We start from the raw sequence: 16,445 nt of genomic DNA on the forward strand, positions 1-16,445 counted from the left end.
CACTAAGACATGGCCAACTCTGCCAGGGTGTGAGAGGCGAGGGGTTGGCGCGAAGAAGGACGTGAAGCATGACAGTTCACGTCGGCAAAACCATTCACCGAGGACGCCAAAGAATGTCGCGCTCCCCACCACCCCACCACCCTCGTGCCGATCTCACAGCAAATAACCCACGGTCTTTACCTCGCATCGATTAGTTTAGTCTTCAGCCTTCCTTCTGTACTACGACACTCTGCATCATCACCATGAGCGACGCGCCGCCTGCACCCGAACCAGAAACCCTCGAAGCGCTACAATCTCGACACCGTAAAGAGCAACGCGACCTCGTATCCCGTATCACACAGAAGAAGAAGCAAGCAAGCAAAAAGACACGCAAGGGTGTCAACGATGAGTGCGAACGGCTCGAGCGCGAATTGAAGGAGCGTCAGGCGCATGAAGTCGCTGTTCAGAACGGCGAGGCTGTAGATGCTGAGGAGCATGTAGAAGACGCACAGAGCTCTGGAGACGAGGCGCAGGATATACAAGACGACGTTGCAAACCTCAATTTAGCTGCCTCTGCTTCAGACAGCAAAGAGAGCAGTACGAATGGCGATTCTGCTGAACCCAAGAAGAAGAAGCCAAATCGCGCAAAAGCCCGCCTCGCCCGCCGCGCCGCCGAACAGGCCTCCATGATCGCCGAAGCAGAGCGCGAGGCCGCCAACGCACCGAACCCACGTGAACTAGAACGAGAACGCATGGCGGTACAACTCAACAAACATGGGCTGGTGCTGCATGAGATACGAGCCGACGGTCATTGTTTGTATGCGGCGGTCGCGGATCAGTTGCAGACGCGAGAACTGGGCCTAAAGCCGAGAATAGGTGTCACCATCACTGGACAGGGCGACGAGGAGTCAGACAAAAAGCCACAAGGATACAAGACCGTCAGACACGCAGCGGCAGACTGGATCCAAAGCCACGCCGACGACTTTACAGGCTTCATGGAAGACCCGTTGCCCGAGCACGTCCGCAAGATTAGAGAGACGGGTGAATGGGGTGGACATCTGGAGCTGCTTGCGCTGGCCAGGACATATGGTCTGAGGATACGCGTACTGCACAGCGACGGCCAGGTGGACAGGATAGAGGCTGAAGATGAGGTCAAAGAAAAGGAGGAGATATGGCTGGGATACTACAAGCACAGTCATGGGTTGGGCGAGCATTACAACTCACTACGCAAGGCAGGCTGAACGTGGGATCAGCGATGCGAACATGGGTGCCTTGTAAGCTGTCTACCGGAGCTATACAACGTCCTCGTAGCCAACTGTACTCAGTGCCATTTCTGATCATCCGGACAATCCGCCTTGTGCCGCCACATACTCACGCAGTCTCTTACGAGGCCCTTGATGACGCCAATCTCGTGGGTCCGCTTGGGAGTGTAGTGCGCAATCTTGACCAGCGCGTTCTCTGTCTCCTCTCGATCTGTTTTGGTTACGACCCCTTGGTCATCATACGAGATATCCTGACCCGGTCGTTTGAGCAGCTCACTGTGTACAAGTGGAGGAAGCGACCACGGAGGTCCGCCAGAAGATGCGGGCTTGTGTGTGGGGAATTCAAGACAGATGAGCACACCGCCAGTAGAAGTGGTGTTTGGTGAGGGGCGGCGGAGGAGTGTGGTGGTACGAGATGCCCATTTTGGTCTCAGAGAGGGAGGGAGTGCGCAAAGAAACTGTCCATCGCGTCAGTACACGCCGCCAGACACATCCCACACGCTACATGTAATGCTTCACTTACTGTGTTATCGTAGATGATGTCAAACCCCTCATCGCTTTCCCAGCCTTCCACATCTCCTAACCAGCCGTCTTTGAAATAATCCCCACACACAACTCTCATCGCGCCCCTTCCGATCTTCTCGTCCATGACTGCATACTCTCCTTCCAACGGCCCCTTTCCGGGTTCCTCTAGGTACTTTCTCGCAGCGTCAGCAGCATGCGAGGACACTTCCAGCCCATAAGCGTCATAGCCATATGCCGCAAATAGTGCTACGTCATATCCTTTCCCACACCCTGGCACAAGCACCCTCCTCCTTTTCCCGTCATCCCTCAATGGCCCAGCGAGAGAAGCGTAGCCCGCCGATTCGCTGTTTGGTGGCGGTGCACCGAGGGAGGGATTGGGGTCCGGTGAGGAGAGCGGGCGACCACGTTCCCGGAGCAGATCAATTAGCGCAGGATTTGCGTGACCACGGTCCCAAGGCAGGAACGTAGACTCTCTCCAGAGATCGTCCCAGCGGTTGTTGTGCTCTGCATCGGGAGCTGAGGAGAAGTGTGAGCGGAGGCGGTCTTGGTTTTGGGTTGCCATGGTATGGCTGATCGGCGATGCGGTGCTTGGAGAGTTGGAGGGGTGCGTGCTCAATGTCAATGGCCTGACGGTGTCGTGTGGCCGCTTTCGAACGACGATGAGTTGGAAGCTGGTAATCGGGACGCCGAGGCCCCTCCAAGCTGTTGAGCTAACCCATCTTTACCCCACCACAAACGTGCTCGTGCGACAACGCTAACGGTGACGTTAACGGCCGTGCAGGTGCCATCGGATGCTGCAGTGTCAACCTCGAGTGTTTCTGGATTTGGCTGACAGTCGTTCAAACACAAATATCGGAAACTTTGTTCTCGATTGCGGCGGCCCGCCTTACGACGGATGTGTCGATCCACAGGTCTCCACGTGACATCCCGTACAATCAAGCTCCAATTACCCGGATCGCATGCATGCATCCTTCTAGCCCCACCATGGCTTCGGATATAATTAGAGCGAGTTTGTTTCCGCATAGCAACACTCCCAGTTCGGTAACCCGTTGCGCTTAGTTATCGCTCGACAGCGGCGTTTTCGCTGGGTTGTGTCTGGAGTCATGGCGGGCTTTAGCTTTCCTTCGTTTGCAATTCACTTGTTGAGGATACACTGTGTTGAACACAGGGTACAGGTGCGCGGTGAGAGCATGCTGAAGAGCTAGAGATAGCGGCTGTCGACAACCGAGGTATTACGACGCATACGGAAAAGCGACAGTGCATGCGGAAACCGGAGCGAGCTTTTGCTTGAACGAAAGACTCGGACGTTACGTTGTCTGGGTTTCTTTCCTCAATCTCTGCGACGGGCGATAATGGCAGATCATGACAGGTCGAGATCGCCACCAAGGATGTTGAAACAGGAGGATGAACCCGACCGAGGCACCGACCAAGACGTAAAATATGAGCAGGATGAAAGTTTACCAGAAAAAGACATCATGGAGACGGGAAACCAGAGAGATACAGAAGAAACAATGTCAATCTCATCGTCCCGAGCCTCGACCGCGTCAGGGCATTCTAGCAATGCCGATCTGCCCAGAACATCGAATTCAAAACAACGTCCAGTAACCCTATCCAGAACTGCCTCGATTCTGCCCGATGCTATTGTCGTTCCACGCTCGCAGCGGCGTGGACTTCTTGCTCGCTTTGCCCTCATCCCGGAGGTCGAAAACCCAGAGCATTATGCGCGGCAAACGAAATGGTTTCTGACCTTCATTGTCGCATTCTGCGCCATGGCAGCACCCATGGGCAGCGCAATTGTCATGCCAGTGCTGCAGGAAATCAGCACAGCCTTCAACGCGACCGAGACAGTGACCAACATGAGCGTTGCTGTGTACATGCTTAGCATGTCCATCTTCCCCTTGTGGTGGAGCTCTTTTTCGGAGCGGCTGGGCAGGCGTACTATATACATAAGTTCGTTCATACTCTTCGTAGTATTTGCCATCCTCTCTGCCATCAGCAAAAGCATCGCCATGCTTATTGTCTTCCGTGTTCTGTCTGGCGGCGCAGCAGCATCTGTACAAGCGGTAGGGGCAGGGACCATTGCCGATGTCTGGGAGACGAAAGAGCGTGGACGAGCAATGGGTATCTTCTATCTTGGGTCAGTAATTACCATGTACAAATCGCATGTGAAACACAAACTGACTTTATGGATGCGCATCCAGACCTCTCTGCGGCCCACTCTTCGCTCCCATCATTGGTGGTGCTCTAGGCTCAGGTCTAGGTTGGCGATCAACACAATGGTTCCTGGTCATCTATGGCGGCATGACACTCATCTTCATCATCTTCGCACTCCCGGAAACCCTGCACAGAAAAGAGAAGCCATCTGCTGATCCGACAGCAGCACCAGCCGGTAACGAAACCGAGAAGGAGCAAAGTACAACACTCGGAAGAAGCGCAACCCGCGCCTCAACCGTCCAAAAGACTAAGGGCGTACTTCTTCACCTCCGCCATATCTTCATCGATCCCTTGCGCATCATAGCATGGCTCCGGTTCCCACCAGTCCTCCTAACCGTCTATTACGCCAGCATAACATTCGGCAGTCTCTACATCCTCAACATTAGCATCCAGTCCACTTTCGCCGCTCCACCCTACTCATTCTCTACCCTCATCATCGGCCTACTTTACATTCCCAACTCGGCCGGCTACCTTCTCGCCTCACTGTTCGGCGGTAAATGGATTGACAGTATCATGCACCGCGAAGCCCGAAAAGCGGGACGTTACGACGACAAAGGCAAGCTTATCTTTCGCCCCGAAGACCGGATGAAGGAGAATGCGTGGATTGCTGCTATCCTTTGGCCTTCGGCCCTGATCATTTATGGTTGGACAGCGGAGAACGGCGTCCATTGGATCGTGCCCATGATTAGCAACTTCTTTTTCGGCATCGGTAGTATGCTCATTTTCGCGCTGGTCAACACTATGCTCACCGAGTTCATGCCTCGGCGGGCTGCCTCTGGAATTGCGCTGAACAATTTTGTGAGAAACATCTTCTCCTTTACGGGCGCGGTAGTTGCAGAGCCGATATTGAGCGCCATAGGAAATGGGTGGTTGATGACGATCTTAGGCATTTGGAGCGTGGTCACAGGATGTGCGGCGCTCTATGCGATGGGCAGATGGGGTGGGAAGTGGAGGGAAGCTATGGTCAAGGTTATGGGCTGACAAACTGGAATTTGAGGACGCTCGTCGTTGTGACTCGATGTATCGCATTACTATATTTGACTGCAAACGTTGTGATTTCGTATATCAGACGTTTCATAGCGAGACGAATATGCGGGTTGTAAGCTACACACTTCATTGAAAGCTCATTGAAGAGTACATCCTTCTACGGCTTGCGGCGCAGACCGCGTTCGGGTTACCAAACAACTGGCAACTCCGATGCATTCGGCGGCTCTGCACATCAAGCTGGCCCCTTTGGGTCTTGGCTCAGCTGTATCAACAATGACGTCACCACCCGCGAGCTTTGCCGCGCTCGTTCCTACGTCCATTGCCTCTTCCCTATATCACCTTGGTATCCGTTTCTTGTCCCCAACCTATCAAATTGATTTCCTCCACGGCACTCTGTGGCTAAAGACGTGCGCAAAGACTGCTAAATGGCTTAAACCACGCACTTGGCCTTTGCGATCGCGAGTTGACACAACCACCAGAACGCTTACTGGATCTGCACCCTGTTTGACAGGAACTCTTCAACATGCGCCTTATAGGCGCCTGTTTTTGGATCGATTGGTTCGCTCAGCCTATTTGACGTTCTGCAACCGCAAGTCGAAACGCGCCGCCCCTGTCGCGTTATCTCGATGTCAGCTCACGATGTAAGTTAGGGGTCTTCAGAAGTTGTTCCTAGTGAACGAGATGTATTCAGCCATGTTGAAGGAGAGTCTCTCAGATGTGAGAACGGAACATAGGATAGTATGATAAGAGAGCTATGGTCCGGACTTGCATAGCACTGCAGCGAGCTTTCACATCTTGCGAATCGTTACTCATTCATCCTTGTCATATCATTCTACATGGTTACGTCTCGTCAATCTTTGTGCTCACATCGGCCTGCCGATAGCTCTGATTCTGGCGCCCCAATACCACAAGACAGCGCACACTGGTAGTCCCAAACCAATCGCGACGAACCCCAACGTACTGTTACCCCACCCATATCCCAGCGTTTTGTATAGATTAGGCGCGAAGATCGGGAACACAAACGCAAGGCCATATGAAACTGAGCGAACACCAGCACCTGCAGAAGCTGCGAACTGGCCAAATTCCTCGATCATATGCGCGATTGTTGCTTGGCTCACAATGAAACTGCCTAGCGTGAATATGATGACGCCAACGTCGACCACCATCCAGTGGAGTGTGCGTTCGGCGGACCAACCATACCAGAAAAGACCGGCTGGCATGATGACCATTCCAGGAATCATGTACGGGATGCGGAACTCGGGAACACCTTTACCACCAGTCTGTTTGGTCAGGTGTCGATACCACCAGTCCATAATACGACCGCCCAGCTGGCCGCAAAGTGTCGCGCCGATCGCAATCGATATGTAGTGCAAGCTACTGGTCAGCTCAGATTGTCCGTACTTCTCGATCCACAGCGACGCATACGTCGAGAGCACAAGGGTGTAGACAGCGAAGGACAACGTTGCGGTCAGTGCATTGAGCCAGATGATAGGTCTTTGCACAAGTATGCGGACCGGACGCAGGAGGTTCCGCGCAATACGAGCGCGTTCTGCTTTAGCAGTAGGGACGTTACCACCATCAGCTAACGCTTTACGACGTAGCAAGACTGGCGTATACGATTCACGAATCCGGAAGAAACCGACAACCAGGATGAAGGCATTGAAGATGCTCATGATCCAGAACACCCACGACCAGTGTATAGAGTAGGTAACTAGACCACCAACGATGGGTCCAAGTGCTGGGCCAAGAAAGGGGAGCAAGTTGACCATGGCCAGAGATTTGCCGCGTTCGTCTTCGCCATACATGTCGGCCATCACTGGACCGTTCAACTGTACTAAATCAGCTATCTTCATGTTGGATCTGATCAGCCTTGTCACTTACCGTCACGCCAACACTTGCCCCAGCTCCGGCCATAAACCTCCCGACGATCATCAACCCGGTGTTTCTGCCCACTGGACACAGCGCGTTCCAAACCACGTACCAGACATTACAAACCATCCAGACTGGCTTCCTCCCCCATACCTCACTGGCACTGGCTATCAAGAACGGCGCAAAGGCCATACCGAGGAAGTATACCGACATGGTTATTTGGGCGGTGGAAGCGCTGATAGCAAGATCTGAAGCAATTGTAGGAAGTGACGGCGCAATCATACTCGCAGACATGATGGGGATCAACTGGCCGAAGGAGAATATCGACCCGATGACGAACTTCCGTAAAGGCTTCCAGTTATAAGGATCGGATGAATCTGTTGGGGAAGCCCATGTCGCCTAGGCTGTTAGTAAGATCTCATCGACCTAGGAAGATGACATACCCCGTGCTCATTACTCAGACGTACTAGACGGTCGTTGGCAAGGTCGACAGTTGGAGATGTTATCTCCGGGTTTTCGCCATCGTAGTCTTCATGCTTGTTCCGAGATATGTTGTTGGTTGGATGGACAATGGTAGGCTGAACTGTTTTCTCAAGATCTCCTGAGTGCGACATTCTAGTAAAACTCTTTATGCTATTGAGACCCGATTCTAATCATTCTAAACTTCTTTAATATACTGATATGATGTATGTGCTCGGAGTTCGGATCTAATCTTATCAGATCGGAGTTCTCACAGCTCGGATATAACCACTGTTGCCTAGCAGGATCTGATAACGCCTTACATGCCGCTGCTGATACTTTGACCTTCCTATTCTAGTTGCAACAATGGGGTAATCGACGGCTAATATGAAGTTATTTTCGCTGTAGCGCGGTGAGGTATGATGGCGTTCTTCTTTCATTCTAGTATCTATTCATACACCGCTACTACTACTGCGTTTTCGTTCCACCTGAACAACACTGACGCTAGGAAACCAGTCAGGACGTTATCGTCCGCGCACTGTTTCCTCTCTCTCTATCGCTCGTTGATACATCACCTCTGCTTGATCGTGCTCATTTTGCTGTATATATACTATGCTGAACTGTATGATGCTGATATGATTTATAACACGAAAGAGTCCATCACGCAAAAGTGGAATGACATGTGCCATATCTCCTCAATCGGAAGCAACACACAGTTTCATGTGCCTCTTAAGATTATCTTTACGTGCGAACAGGTGTCTAGGCTTCTCACACCAAGGATTGGGACATTCAAATCCTTCTCTTTCTTCGTGTGTCGCTTCGTGACGCTCGAGGTTCGTCCGAAGGCCGGATGTCTTTCCGCAGCCGTCATGGACACATCTGAACCGGTGGTTGTGCATTCCATTGATATGCCTGCTACTAACAGTTAGCCAGAATAGACATGGGGAAGATGATCATTGCACACTTAAGTTCGAACTGTTTCTTGGCGACGTAGGTACATTTCGAGCATGGAAACGAAGATAGATTGGGGGACATCGTTGTTGGGCCGGTGTGTCTGGATGCGAAAGGAGACTTCTGATTGAACTTGGTGGCGCCTTTGTTGTCGAAATTGTCAGCCGTATGCGGACTGAATTCTTCTTCTTCTTCTTCTTCTTCTCCAGCTATATCCACGCGACGGCTTTCCAATGGTGCACTCTCGACCACGAAAGAATCACAATCTGTTGAGCGGAGATACTCAGACCATAGACGGGAATGGATAACAGGATTTGGCCCCCATTCATAAGCCGACGGAGAAAAACAGGGTTCTTCTTGATTGTCAGGATCTTGTGTATCCTCTCTCATTCTATCTTCTTCTTCACCCGCTGGTCCTGCGAAAACTGCGAAAAAACTTGCGATCTCTTTCCACGATCTACAAGATCTTCTTGCGGCCTTCCAACCATCTGGTAAGCGGTCTGCCGAGAGTCAGGATACTGCTTGAAATTAATTGCGCTACAGACTTACCAAACAAAGGCCCACTACCAAGTTGAAAGCCGATTGAATCAACTAGGAACTTGAGTATCTCAAACGGAACGCGACCAGCATCAAGAAGTAGTCCAGGGACCCCATCAGCGCGACATCCCTCGAATCGATTATAGAATCGTAGAAGATTGACACTAATCAGGACACCCCATGCGTCTTCGTGTCTAAGTCCTTTGACTTTTCGGTAGTAGCTTAAAACTCGCTTCAGCAACCAGAAAAGCAAACAGAGACCACTTATTGTGCACGTCCAGTAGAGGAACGACTGGAGAGTAAGCACAATGACTTGATACCAGTACCGTACCACAAACCCGATGGTTGATAGACTAGCGATGACGCAGAAATTCGCCAGGATCCAATCTTCGAGGCCAGTGGTGCGTGCTCCCAGGTCTTGGTTCTGTGAACGCTTGTTGTTCCCAAGCTCTAGCATGTAGTGCCTCCCTGTCATCGCCATAATCTTGAAGAACAGCTGATTTTTCGTGATGAACTCGTAGTATAGAGTGATAATACATGTCCAACGTAAAGCGAAGGACATAAAAGACGAGAGAGTAAATGGCAGAGCGAACGGCAGAGTGAACGGCAGAGTAGACGGTAAAACCATAGTAGACGGAACAACTGTAATGAACATCCAGAATGGTCCGGCAAAGGCGATAAAAGTCGTGAAGTTGATAAGAGCTATGATCGTATAGTTCTTGAAACGCTCGATACGCATTTCGACATCGTGACCGACTGGACGGCGATTGGTTTCGTGCCTGGAGGTCGACATGTTGGAAGCTTTCGTGCGAGATACTAAACATGTAGACGAGCAAAGCATAGTGAAACTTTTGTACAATTTCCTAAGGATCTAGCATGCATGGGAGGAATACCATTTCTCTGACATCTGATTGGTTTCCGCTGCATCGGTAGCGTGCTTGCATATGTCTACATCGTAGCTAGTTTTGATCTGCGCTCTACCTGGTTTAGCTTGTCTTTTCCGCTAGCATTAGCTATGTACGCGTCTCTGTCATGTGTAGGCGCGTGAAACCCAAGACTGCACATCCGTTGACCTACAGCTATGGAGCCTTCAATGCCTGTCATTTGCTTGCGTAATATGTTCATGCGCCCGCATAGTGAAGATGTCTCTTATCAGTTGTTGGGCTGCAAAGATGTCATCAGAGTGATTTTGATCTGTGCTGATGCAAGGTCCCGCATCTCGTTTTTTGCCTCAGCCCAAGTAGCCAGACGTCGCACAGTGATGCAAGGCTCCAGCCGCATTATCTGAGTTGAATGAGGCCGCACATTCCCATGGCTGTGGCCGTCATAACTGTGTTTGGCGCAGTTTCTGTGCGGCGAAGTGCAGTTTCCACTTTGTCTTAATGTCATCGTTGCTCTGCCCAGTCACTGTTATGATTGGTTGCTTCCGGGGAACAATGCCACACACATTTAAAGCGTGTAAAGTCTGCGCCTGAGTACATGAAGGAGTGGGAGCTGGGTGAAAACTGTGAATATTTGCGAGCATCATCGGGTAGGAAAGCAAAGTGTTTAAATTATCGCAACACTGGTCTCCAACAGCTTGATATGACCTGGATGACAGACAAAGGATGTGTTCAACCAGGAGATGCGAATATGGAAAGAAAGGACAATGATGGCTCTGCGCAGTTGGAACTATCAAAGAACCATCGTCGCAGAACAAGATACTACCTGGAATAATGCACTGGTGAGCCGTTGCTGAAAGAATACAGAAGGTCTTAGTCGATCCAGATACTCTCACCTAAGCTGATGTAATCATCAATGAGAGCACGGCCGTAGCTTTTGATTTTTGATGCAGCCATGTGCAGGCTTTTGTTTCCTTTGTTCTCAACAATCATTTGACGTAAGTAGTTGTGGGTAGCAGGATCCTGGACGACATCGGCGGTATCGAACACGGATCGGTCGAGACCAAGTACCGTGATATACCCAGTTGGAGAGTTTGCGATAGCGACCACATCCCCACCAGCGAATGGTGCTGCTGTAAGTTGACCTTCGCCAACTCCCTGCCAGCTAGCTCGTGCAGCAACATTTGTTACTTCGCCTGTTGTGATATTGAGGGTAAAACATGTGATGACTGCTTGACGAGATGACTGTGAAAGCGTCCACAGAGTGTTTTTAGAGGCGGAAATGGCCAGTGACGTAGTATGAAACTCTGTCGAATCCAGAGAAGATGGTAGCAATCTGTATCGCAGAACAGTAGTAGAATTGTTCACGAGAGTGTCGCCTGCCAACGATAAGACAACTAGCTCATTCGTGTCCTTGGTAACGAGATACATCAAAGTCTCTGTGGGGTGTGCGACAATCTGCGAAGCATTCGTGATGTTACCAAGGACGTCAATACCAACCACGTCCTGCAAAGTTGGGTCCTCGGATATGCGAAAGTTAGAAATGGATGTCGAAAGCTGCTGGGAACTGTGTGAGTCGAGCGCGTGCAGATTACGACCGCTAGGACTCCAAGCGATAGAGTGCACATCACCGGCGATTTCTTGTGAGCGTAGGGTTTCGTAACCGTCTGGCGTCAGACCAAATACAATGCTGCAGGTACCAGTACTAGCAGTGCCCCATATCGCCGTATTCTGAGTCGAAGAGCTCAGCTTGAGGGATTCAAAGCTAGTAGTGTTACCTGAACATTATTAGATGGATCCACGTAGATGCTGCAGAAGAAACTGACAAGATGATGGTATTTCCATAGTTCCTTCGCTAATGAGCTCATATGTTGGGGCAATGGAATGACGGGTCAGGGTTCCATCTTGCGGACGGCTGCTGAAGAGGTGCTGCTTTGAACGCTTGCTTATATGTCAACGGATTCGGTTCGTATCGGAGACCAAAGTACGGACGTCGAGAGCCAGAGACGGCGACGGTCCACTCGCGTCTCTCGCCTGGATAGCGTATACCACCCTGGACTCATCGTCCAACTCCAGCGAGTACAAAGCCTGTCCGTTCGTGGTACCAACTGCGAGATGATGCAGGAGAGCATGCAAGTGGGTTGGTGCGAACAGTACGATTGCAAGAAAAGCGAACATGGCGCTGTGTGATCACAAGAGAATGAGACTGAGACCGGCGCAACAATATGCTGTTATCAGTCGGCATTACACCAGCAGGTGAGCAAGTCTCCGCAGTGCTCATATCTGCGAGAGCGCATTGTGGGGTGCAGCTGACGCAAGGGCAGATACCCAATATCGTGGGTGAATTTCTGGTATTAGCCAGTAGTCTGAGTGCCCGCCTCTCGGTATGCTAGGTGGAATACCCAGATCATACCGGCAGTTATCACAATCAAGATGCCCTATAAACTGCGTCTGCCGAGCAAAGCTTCAACAGTGTTGGGTGGGATTGCGGAGTAGTCTCGACGGATAGATCGCCTAATCTAACATCTTCGGTAGGTGGCTGGAAGCAGGGGGTAGACTGAAGGTCGACGATCGCCTGGACAGCCAGCAATGTCCATGACGGGTACTCGCCCTCAACAGCGACTGTGGTCACAAGCGGCGCACCCACAAATCGAGGGTTGTGAAATGGAATGAAGGTGGAACACGCGCCCATGAAACACTAGGAGAGACTAGCAGGGAGCTTACGTCATGGTCCTGAGTTAGCAAGCACCTCGCTTTCTTGCGCGACGAGCTTCCAGTGCTCCGACCTACCCACATTCCAATTATCTTCGTCCTCGATAACAGCTCCAAGTTCTCTCATCGTCTGGTTGCGCTTCCTGTCAAGTGATGGCACAGCTTCATATTGTTAACAGGGCTTCGCATGCACCTCGGCACATCGCATCCGCAGATCCTTGACTTGTCAAACTATATAGAGCTTTAATAAGCAACGATGCAATCAGAAGGAGATCAGAGCTATACAAGACTACCAGACTGATAGAGATGACGAGACATTATGGTTACGAGGCAAACCAAGGTTATGCTAATAGGGCTGTTATACAGGTGGCTGGTCAGCCTGTTCTCATTGCAGCTAACTAAGTGTGTAGATTGGAAGCTCGTCATTCGTTACCATCGTGTACAAGTTATCTACCCCTTGCTTTCAGGTACGGTCTACCTTAGGTAGATCTGCGAGGTAGTCTCGGATTGCGAAATAGGCATCCTTTGCGGCCCAATTCGAATCGAAAAGAAGAGGTGTCTCATCGGGGGTGTTCTTGCCCAAGGCCTCGTTGTCACGGACACCCCATGTAGTTACGCCGACACAGTGAGGTACCCAATAACAGTATTTAAAGACATCCCGGTATTCTTGCGGGTTAGCTCCTTGAATATCCAGCTCGGTGATTGCGACTTCAGCAACATTAGCCGCGGCTAAGGATCTCAGCGCGCCTTCCACAGCAGAAGCATGACCTATCCATCACTATTAGTATGCTTTTGAGACTCTAATGGTTAAATGGGATGAACATACCTGCGTCAAGGTGTGTCTGGGATCCAATTCCATCAATCAAAGGTCTTCCACCAGCCTGCCATTTGCCATTCCACTCATTCACTTTAGCGACCATGAACTTGTGTTCTGCGTACGTCGCATCCTCTAGATTATAATCGTTAATGTACAATTTAGCGTCCGGATCGGCTGCGCGAGCAGCTTCGAAGGCGACTTTGATGTACTCATCTCCCCTTTTTCAAACTTAGTATGCCTTTGTCGCTTATTCGAGTGCACTTACAAGACATCGTAGAACGGATTGCTGCGCATATGGTCTCTTTCAATCGCCTCGTTGACCACATCCCATGCGCGGATCTTGCCCTTCCAGCCATCACGCCCTACCAACCTCGTCACATGGTCTGTGATCGCGTCCCTCATCCCTTGTTTATCTTTTATGGCCCTCACATAGTCTGGAATCGAGTCCTACCACAGCAGTGTGTGGCCGCGGATACTCTTCTGGTTCGCTACAGCCCATTTGACAAGATTGTCCGCCTTTTCCAGAGTCATAACGTTGCGTTCTGGTTGAGTCTCGGCCCATTTCATTGTGTATTCTGCTGTTACTTGGCCAAAATCGGCGCTGATGATGCCTTGATTCTCTCCTTCAGATAGTCGAGCAAACTCAGTAAGGTGCGTCCCCAAGTGCAGAGACACACTGTGTCGCGAGACAGGTTCACACTACGGACGTCCGGAGATGCTCCTTCTCAATACTGTCGAAATGTAAAGGACACCCAATCATTCTCCAGCCATTATTGCTTAAGTTGACTCACCTCCGATACAGATTGCTGTGGTGTTAGCTAGGCAGTTGATCGTTACGTTAACGTCGTCAACTGGCTTTTCAACGACACCCCCCTGTCCATTGACGATCATGTGGAGTAACCAACCACTCGGAGGGTTGTAAAGAAAGCACGAAGAAGGAAGACCAGGTCCTCTAACTCGTGATCTTATTTCAGCGTAGGAGTAAGCATGCCGGGAGGCCCGTAGTGCGAAGCAGGAAATCTCTTAAAACGAGCCTAAGCTAGTGAGATACGCTAACGTCACTTGGCATGCATGAGCCTGCATTAGTGTACTTGTTACGTGCTGTAACTTATGGTAAAGAATACAGCGCTATACCTACTCCGTAGCATCTCAAAATAGATGTGGCGCGCGCTGCTGCCTTTTAAGAAGCATTAACTCAACTTAAGACACATGTCTAAAGTCCTGTTCTCCTACGCGCTATGTTCCTTTCTAGGTCAACTTAACACGCTTATTGCATACTGTCCCTAACTGCTACTGTTATCTTAAGACATTCGTCAAAATACATAAACAAAGCTATTCGGGCCTTAACGCAAGATTATCCTCTAGGTGTTGATGCGCACCTGCATCGAGCAGCGTCTTGACTATCTGCTCGTGGCCTCCTTCTGAAGCTGCCTGCAGTGCGTTGCCGTAGAATCCACCCTGCGCGTTAACATCGGCGCCCGCATCGAGCAGCATCTTGACTATCTGCTCGTGGCCTCCAGCTGAAGCTGCCTGCAGTGCGTTGCCGAAGTATCCACCCTGCGCGTTGACCTCGGCGCCCGCGTCAAGCAGCGTCTTGACTATCTGCTCGTGGCCTCCAGCTGAAGCTGCCTGCAGTGCGTTGCCGAAGTATCCACCCTGCGCGTTGACCTCGGCGCCCGCGTTGAGCAGCGTCTTGACTATCTGCTCGTGGCCTCCTTCTGAAGCTGCCTGCAGTGCGTTGCTGTAGTCTCCACCCTGCGCGTTAATATCGGCGCCCGCGTTGAGCAGCGTCTTGACTATCTGCTCGTGGCCTCTATATGAAGCTGCCTGCAGTGCGTTGCCGTAGAATCCACCCTGCGCGTTAACATCGGCGCCCGCATCGAGCAGCATCTTGACTACCTGCTCGTGGCCTCCAGCTGAAGCTGCCTGCAGTGCGTTGCCGAAGTATCCACCCTGCGCGTTGACCTCGGCGCCCGCGTTAAGCAGCGTCTTGACTATCTGCTCGTGGCCTCCAGCTGAAGCTGCCTGCAGTGCGTTGCCGTAGAATCCACCCTGCGCGTTAACATCGGCGCCCGCATCGAGCAGCATCTTGACTATCTGCTCGTGGCCTCTATATGAAGCTGCCTGCAGTGCGTTGCCGTAGTGTCCACCCTGCGCGTTGACCTCAGCGTCCGCGTCGAGCAGCATCTTGACTACCTGCTCGTGGCCTCCAGCTGAAGCTGCCTGCAGTGCGTTGCCGTAGTCTCCACCCTGCGCGTTGACCTCAGCGCCATTGTCGAGCAGCTTCCTCGCCATCACATGCTGGCCGTTCTCTGCCGCGATAACTAAGGGAGTGTTGCCTCTACTATCTCGAGCGTTTACCGCGTCCACAATAGGCACATTTGCAGTAGCCAGCAGCTTCTCAGTTACGCCAGTAAGCCCAAACTGTGATGTGTAATGCAAGGCCGTCCTAACCAGATAACGGCTACTATACCCTCTGTACTTGTAGCCAGGGACCCACAGGACTTGTGCGATACATAGGTAAGACTTTCTCCGAAGAAGTTCACAAGCATAATCAGCAACCTCTGTTTCGACTTTTCTCACGTGACTTCCCCAATGCTTGGCCGCATACTCCAGGAAACAGTTTTGCTGTAGTCTTGCCTCAAACTCCTCGTCACTAGAGCAGCAGCCACTTTGAAAACTCCTAAAAGAAAGGTACGTAAGGCACGTAGCAGCGATATGCAGCTTGCCGCCAGGGTTCTAAGCATCTCCAGTGCGCTCAAGGTACTCCTGTGTAGTGTAGTGCACGAGACGGATGACGGCGCTCTCTTGATCGACAACGACAAGACCAGCACATACAGACACTAGGTCGTCCGAAGTCAGCACGTTCTCTAGGTCCACCTCATCTTCGTCGGGCTCTACTGCCAGGGCGCAGCAGATCTCTGCGGTAGTGAGCGGCCGTTTGGCAAGTGAGATCCAAGACAGAGCCTTCCTAGCCAATTCGCGGTGTCCATCCAGCTGACTTTGGATCCTTTCAAGAGCTTCTCTGTACGCGGTGTCAAGTGCAGCTGCGCCCCCTGTAAGTCTGGCGAGAGCTGCTTTTACGTCTCTTGGGGTCATCTTGTCCAGCAGCGAGTCTATGTGCAGACGAGCAAGAAGAAACCTAAAATCCCGTGAGCGCGTATCACCACTTCAGTTCGACGGAAAGCTTACATGCCATCTACCGCGTTTGTTATTTGTTCTTGCACCTTTTTCTGCAGCTTCGTGTTGCGC

The 16,445-nt window shown here is 51.3% G+C and overlaps 9 protein-coding genes across 9 annotated transcripts; 2 read left to right on the forward strand and 7 right to left on the reverse strand.

The window, feature by feature from the left end:
• Nucleotides 1–242: 242 nt before the first annotated feature.
• On the forward strand, nt 243–1,220 carry AA0111_g3686 (hypothetical protein; the record flags this gene model as incomplete). Its single annotated transcript, XM_028649599.1, has 1 exon — nt 243–1,220. The coding sequence occupies one exon, from the start codon at nt 243–245 to the stop codon at nt 1,218–1,220; it is 978 nt and encodes a 325-aa protein (XP_028509010.1).
• An 80-nt stretch (nt 1,221–1,300) lies between these two features.
• AA0111_g3687 (hypothetical protein) lies at nt 1,301–2,328 on the reverse strand (the record flags this gene model as incomplete). Its single annotated transcript, XM_028649600.1, has 2 exons — nt 1,301–1,699; nt 1,765–2,328. The coding sequence occupies 2 exons, from the start codon at nt 2,326–2,328 to the stop codon at nt 1,301–1,303; spliced, it is 963 nt and encodes a 320-aa protein (XP_028508932.1).
• Nucleotides 2,329–3,154: 826 nt separating this feature from the next.
• AA0111_g3688 (hypothetical protein) lies at nt 3,155–4,961 on the forward strand (the record flags this gene model as incomplete). The annotated part of the gene is made up of 2 exons (XM_028649601.1): nt 3,155–3,903; nt 3,968–4,961. 2 exons carry the CDS (start codon nt 3,155–3,157, stop codon nt 4,959–4,961), a joined length of 1,743 nt encoding a protein of 580 aa, XP_028509004.1.
• Nucleotides 4,962–5,830: 869 nt separating this feature from the next.
• AA0111_g3689 (hypothetical protein) lies at nt 5,831–7,450 on the reverse strand (the record flags this gene model as incomplete). Its single annotated transcript, XM_028649602.1, has 3 exons — nt 5,831–6,796; nt 6,849–7,235; nt 7,280–7,450. 3 exons carry the CDS (start codon nt 7,448–7,450, stop codon nt 5,831–5,833), a joined length of 1,524 nt encoding a protein of 507 aa, XP_028509003.1.
• A 1,253-nt stretch (nt 7,451–8,703) lies between these two features.
• On the reverse strand, nt 8,704–9,576 carry AA0111_g3690 (hypothetical protein; the record flags this gene model as incomplete). The annotated part of the gene is made up of 1 exon (XM_028649604.1): nt 8,704–9,576. The coding sequence occupies one exon, from the start codon at nt 9,574–9,576 to the stop codon at nt 8,704–8,706; it is 873 nt and encodes a 290-aa protein (XP_028508729.1).
• A 961-nt stretch (nt 9,577–10,537) lies between these two features.
• AA0111_g3691 (hypothetical protein) lies at nt 10,538–11,509 on the reverse strand (the record flags this gene model as incomplete). Its single annotated transcript, XM_028649605.1, has 2 exons — nt 10,538–11,442; nt 11,491–11,509. 2 exons carry the CDS (start codon nt 11,507–11,509, stop codon nt 10,538–10,540), a joined length of 924 nt encoding a protein of 307 aa, XP_028508730.1.
• A 1,330-nt stretch (nt 11,510–12,839) lies between these two features.
• AA0111_g3692 (hypothetical protein) lies at nt 12,840–13,760 on the reverse strand (the record flags this gene model as incomplete). The annotated part of the gene is made up of 4 exons (XM_028649606.1): nt 12,840–13,144; nt 13,203–13,411; nt 13,459–13,563; nt 13,645–13,760. The coding sequence occupies 4 exons, from the start codon at nt 13,758–13,760 to the stop codon at nt 12,840–12,842; spliced, it is 735 nt and encodes a 244-aa protein (XP_028508727.1).
• A 765-nt stretch (nt 13,761–14,525) lies between these two features.
• AA0111_g3693 (hypothetical protein) lies at nt 14,526–15,488 on the reverse strand (the record flags this gene model as incomplete). The annotated part of the gene is made up of 1 exon (XM_028649607.1): nt 14,526–15,488. One exon carries the CDS (start codon nt 15,486–15,488, stop codon nt 14,526–14,528), a length of 963 nt encoding a protein of 320 aa, XP_028508728.1.
• Nucleotides 15,489–15,932: 444 nt separating this feature from the next.
• AA0111_g3694 (hypothetical protein) lies at nt 15,933–16,292 on the reverse strand (the record flags this gene model as incomplete). The annotated part of the gene is made up of 1 exon (XM_028649608.1): nt 15,933–16,292. The coding sequence occupies one exon, from the start codon at nt 16,290–16,292 to the stop codon at nt 15,933–15,935; it is 360 nt and encodes a 119-aa protein (XP_028508733.1).
• Nucleotides 16,293–16,445: the final 153 nt, after the last annotated feature.

This window comes from Alternaria arborescens (genome assembly GCF_004154835.1).
Source record: "Alternaria arborescens strain FERA 675 chromosome Unknown contig_6, whole genome shotgun sequence".
In the NCBI taxonomy this organism is placed as follows: Eukaryota; Fungi; Ascomycota; class Dothideomycetes; order Pleosporales; family Pleosporaceae; genus Alternaria; species Alternaria arborescens.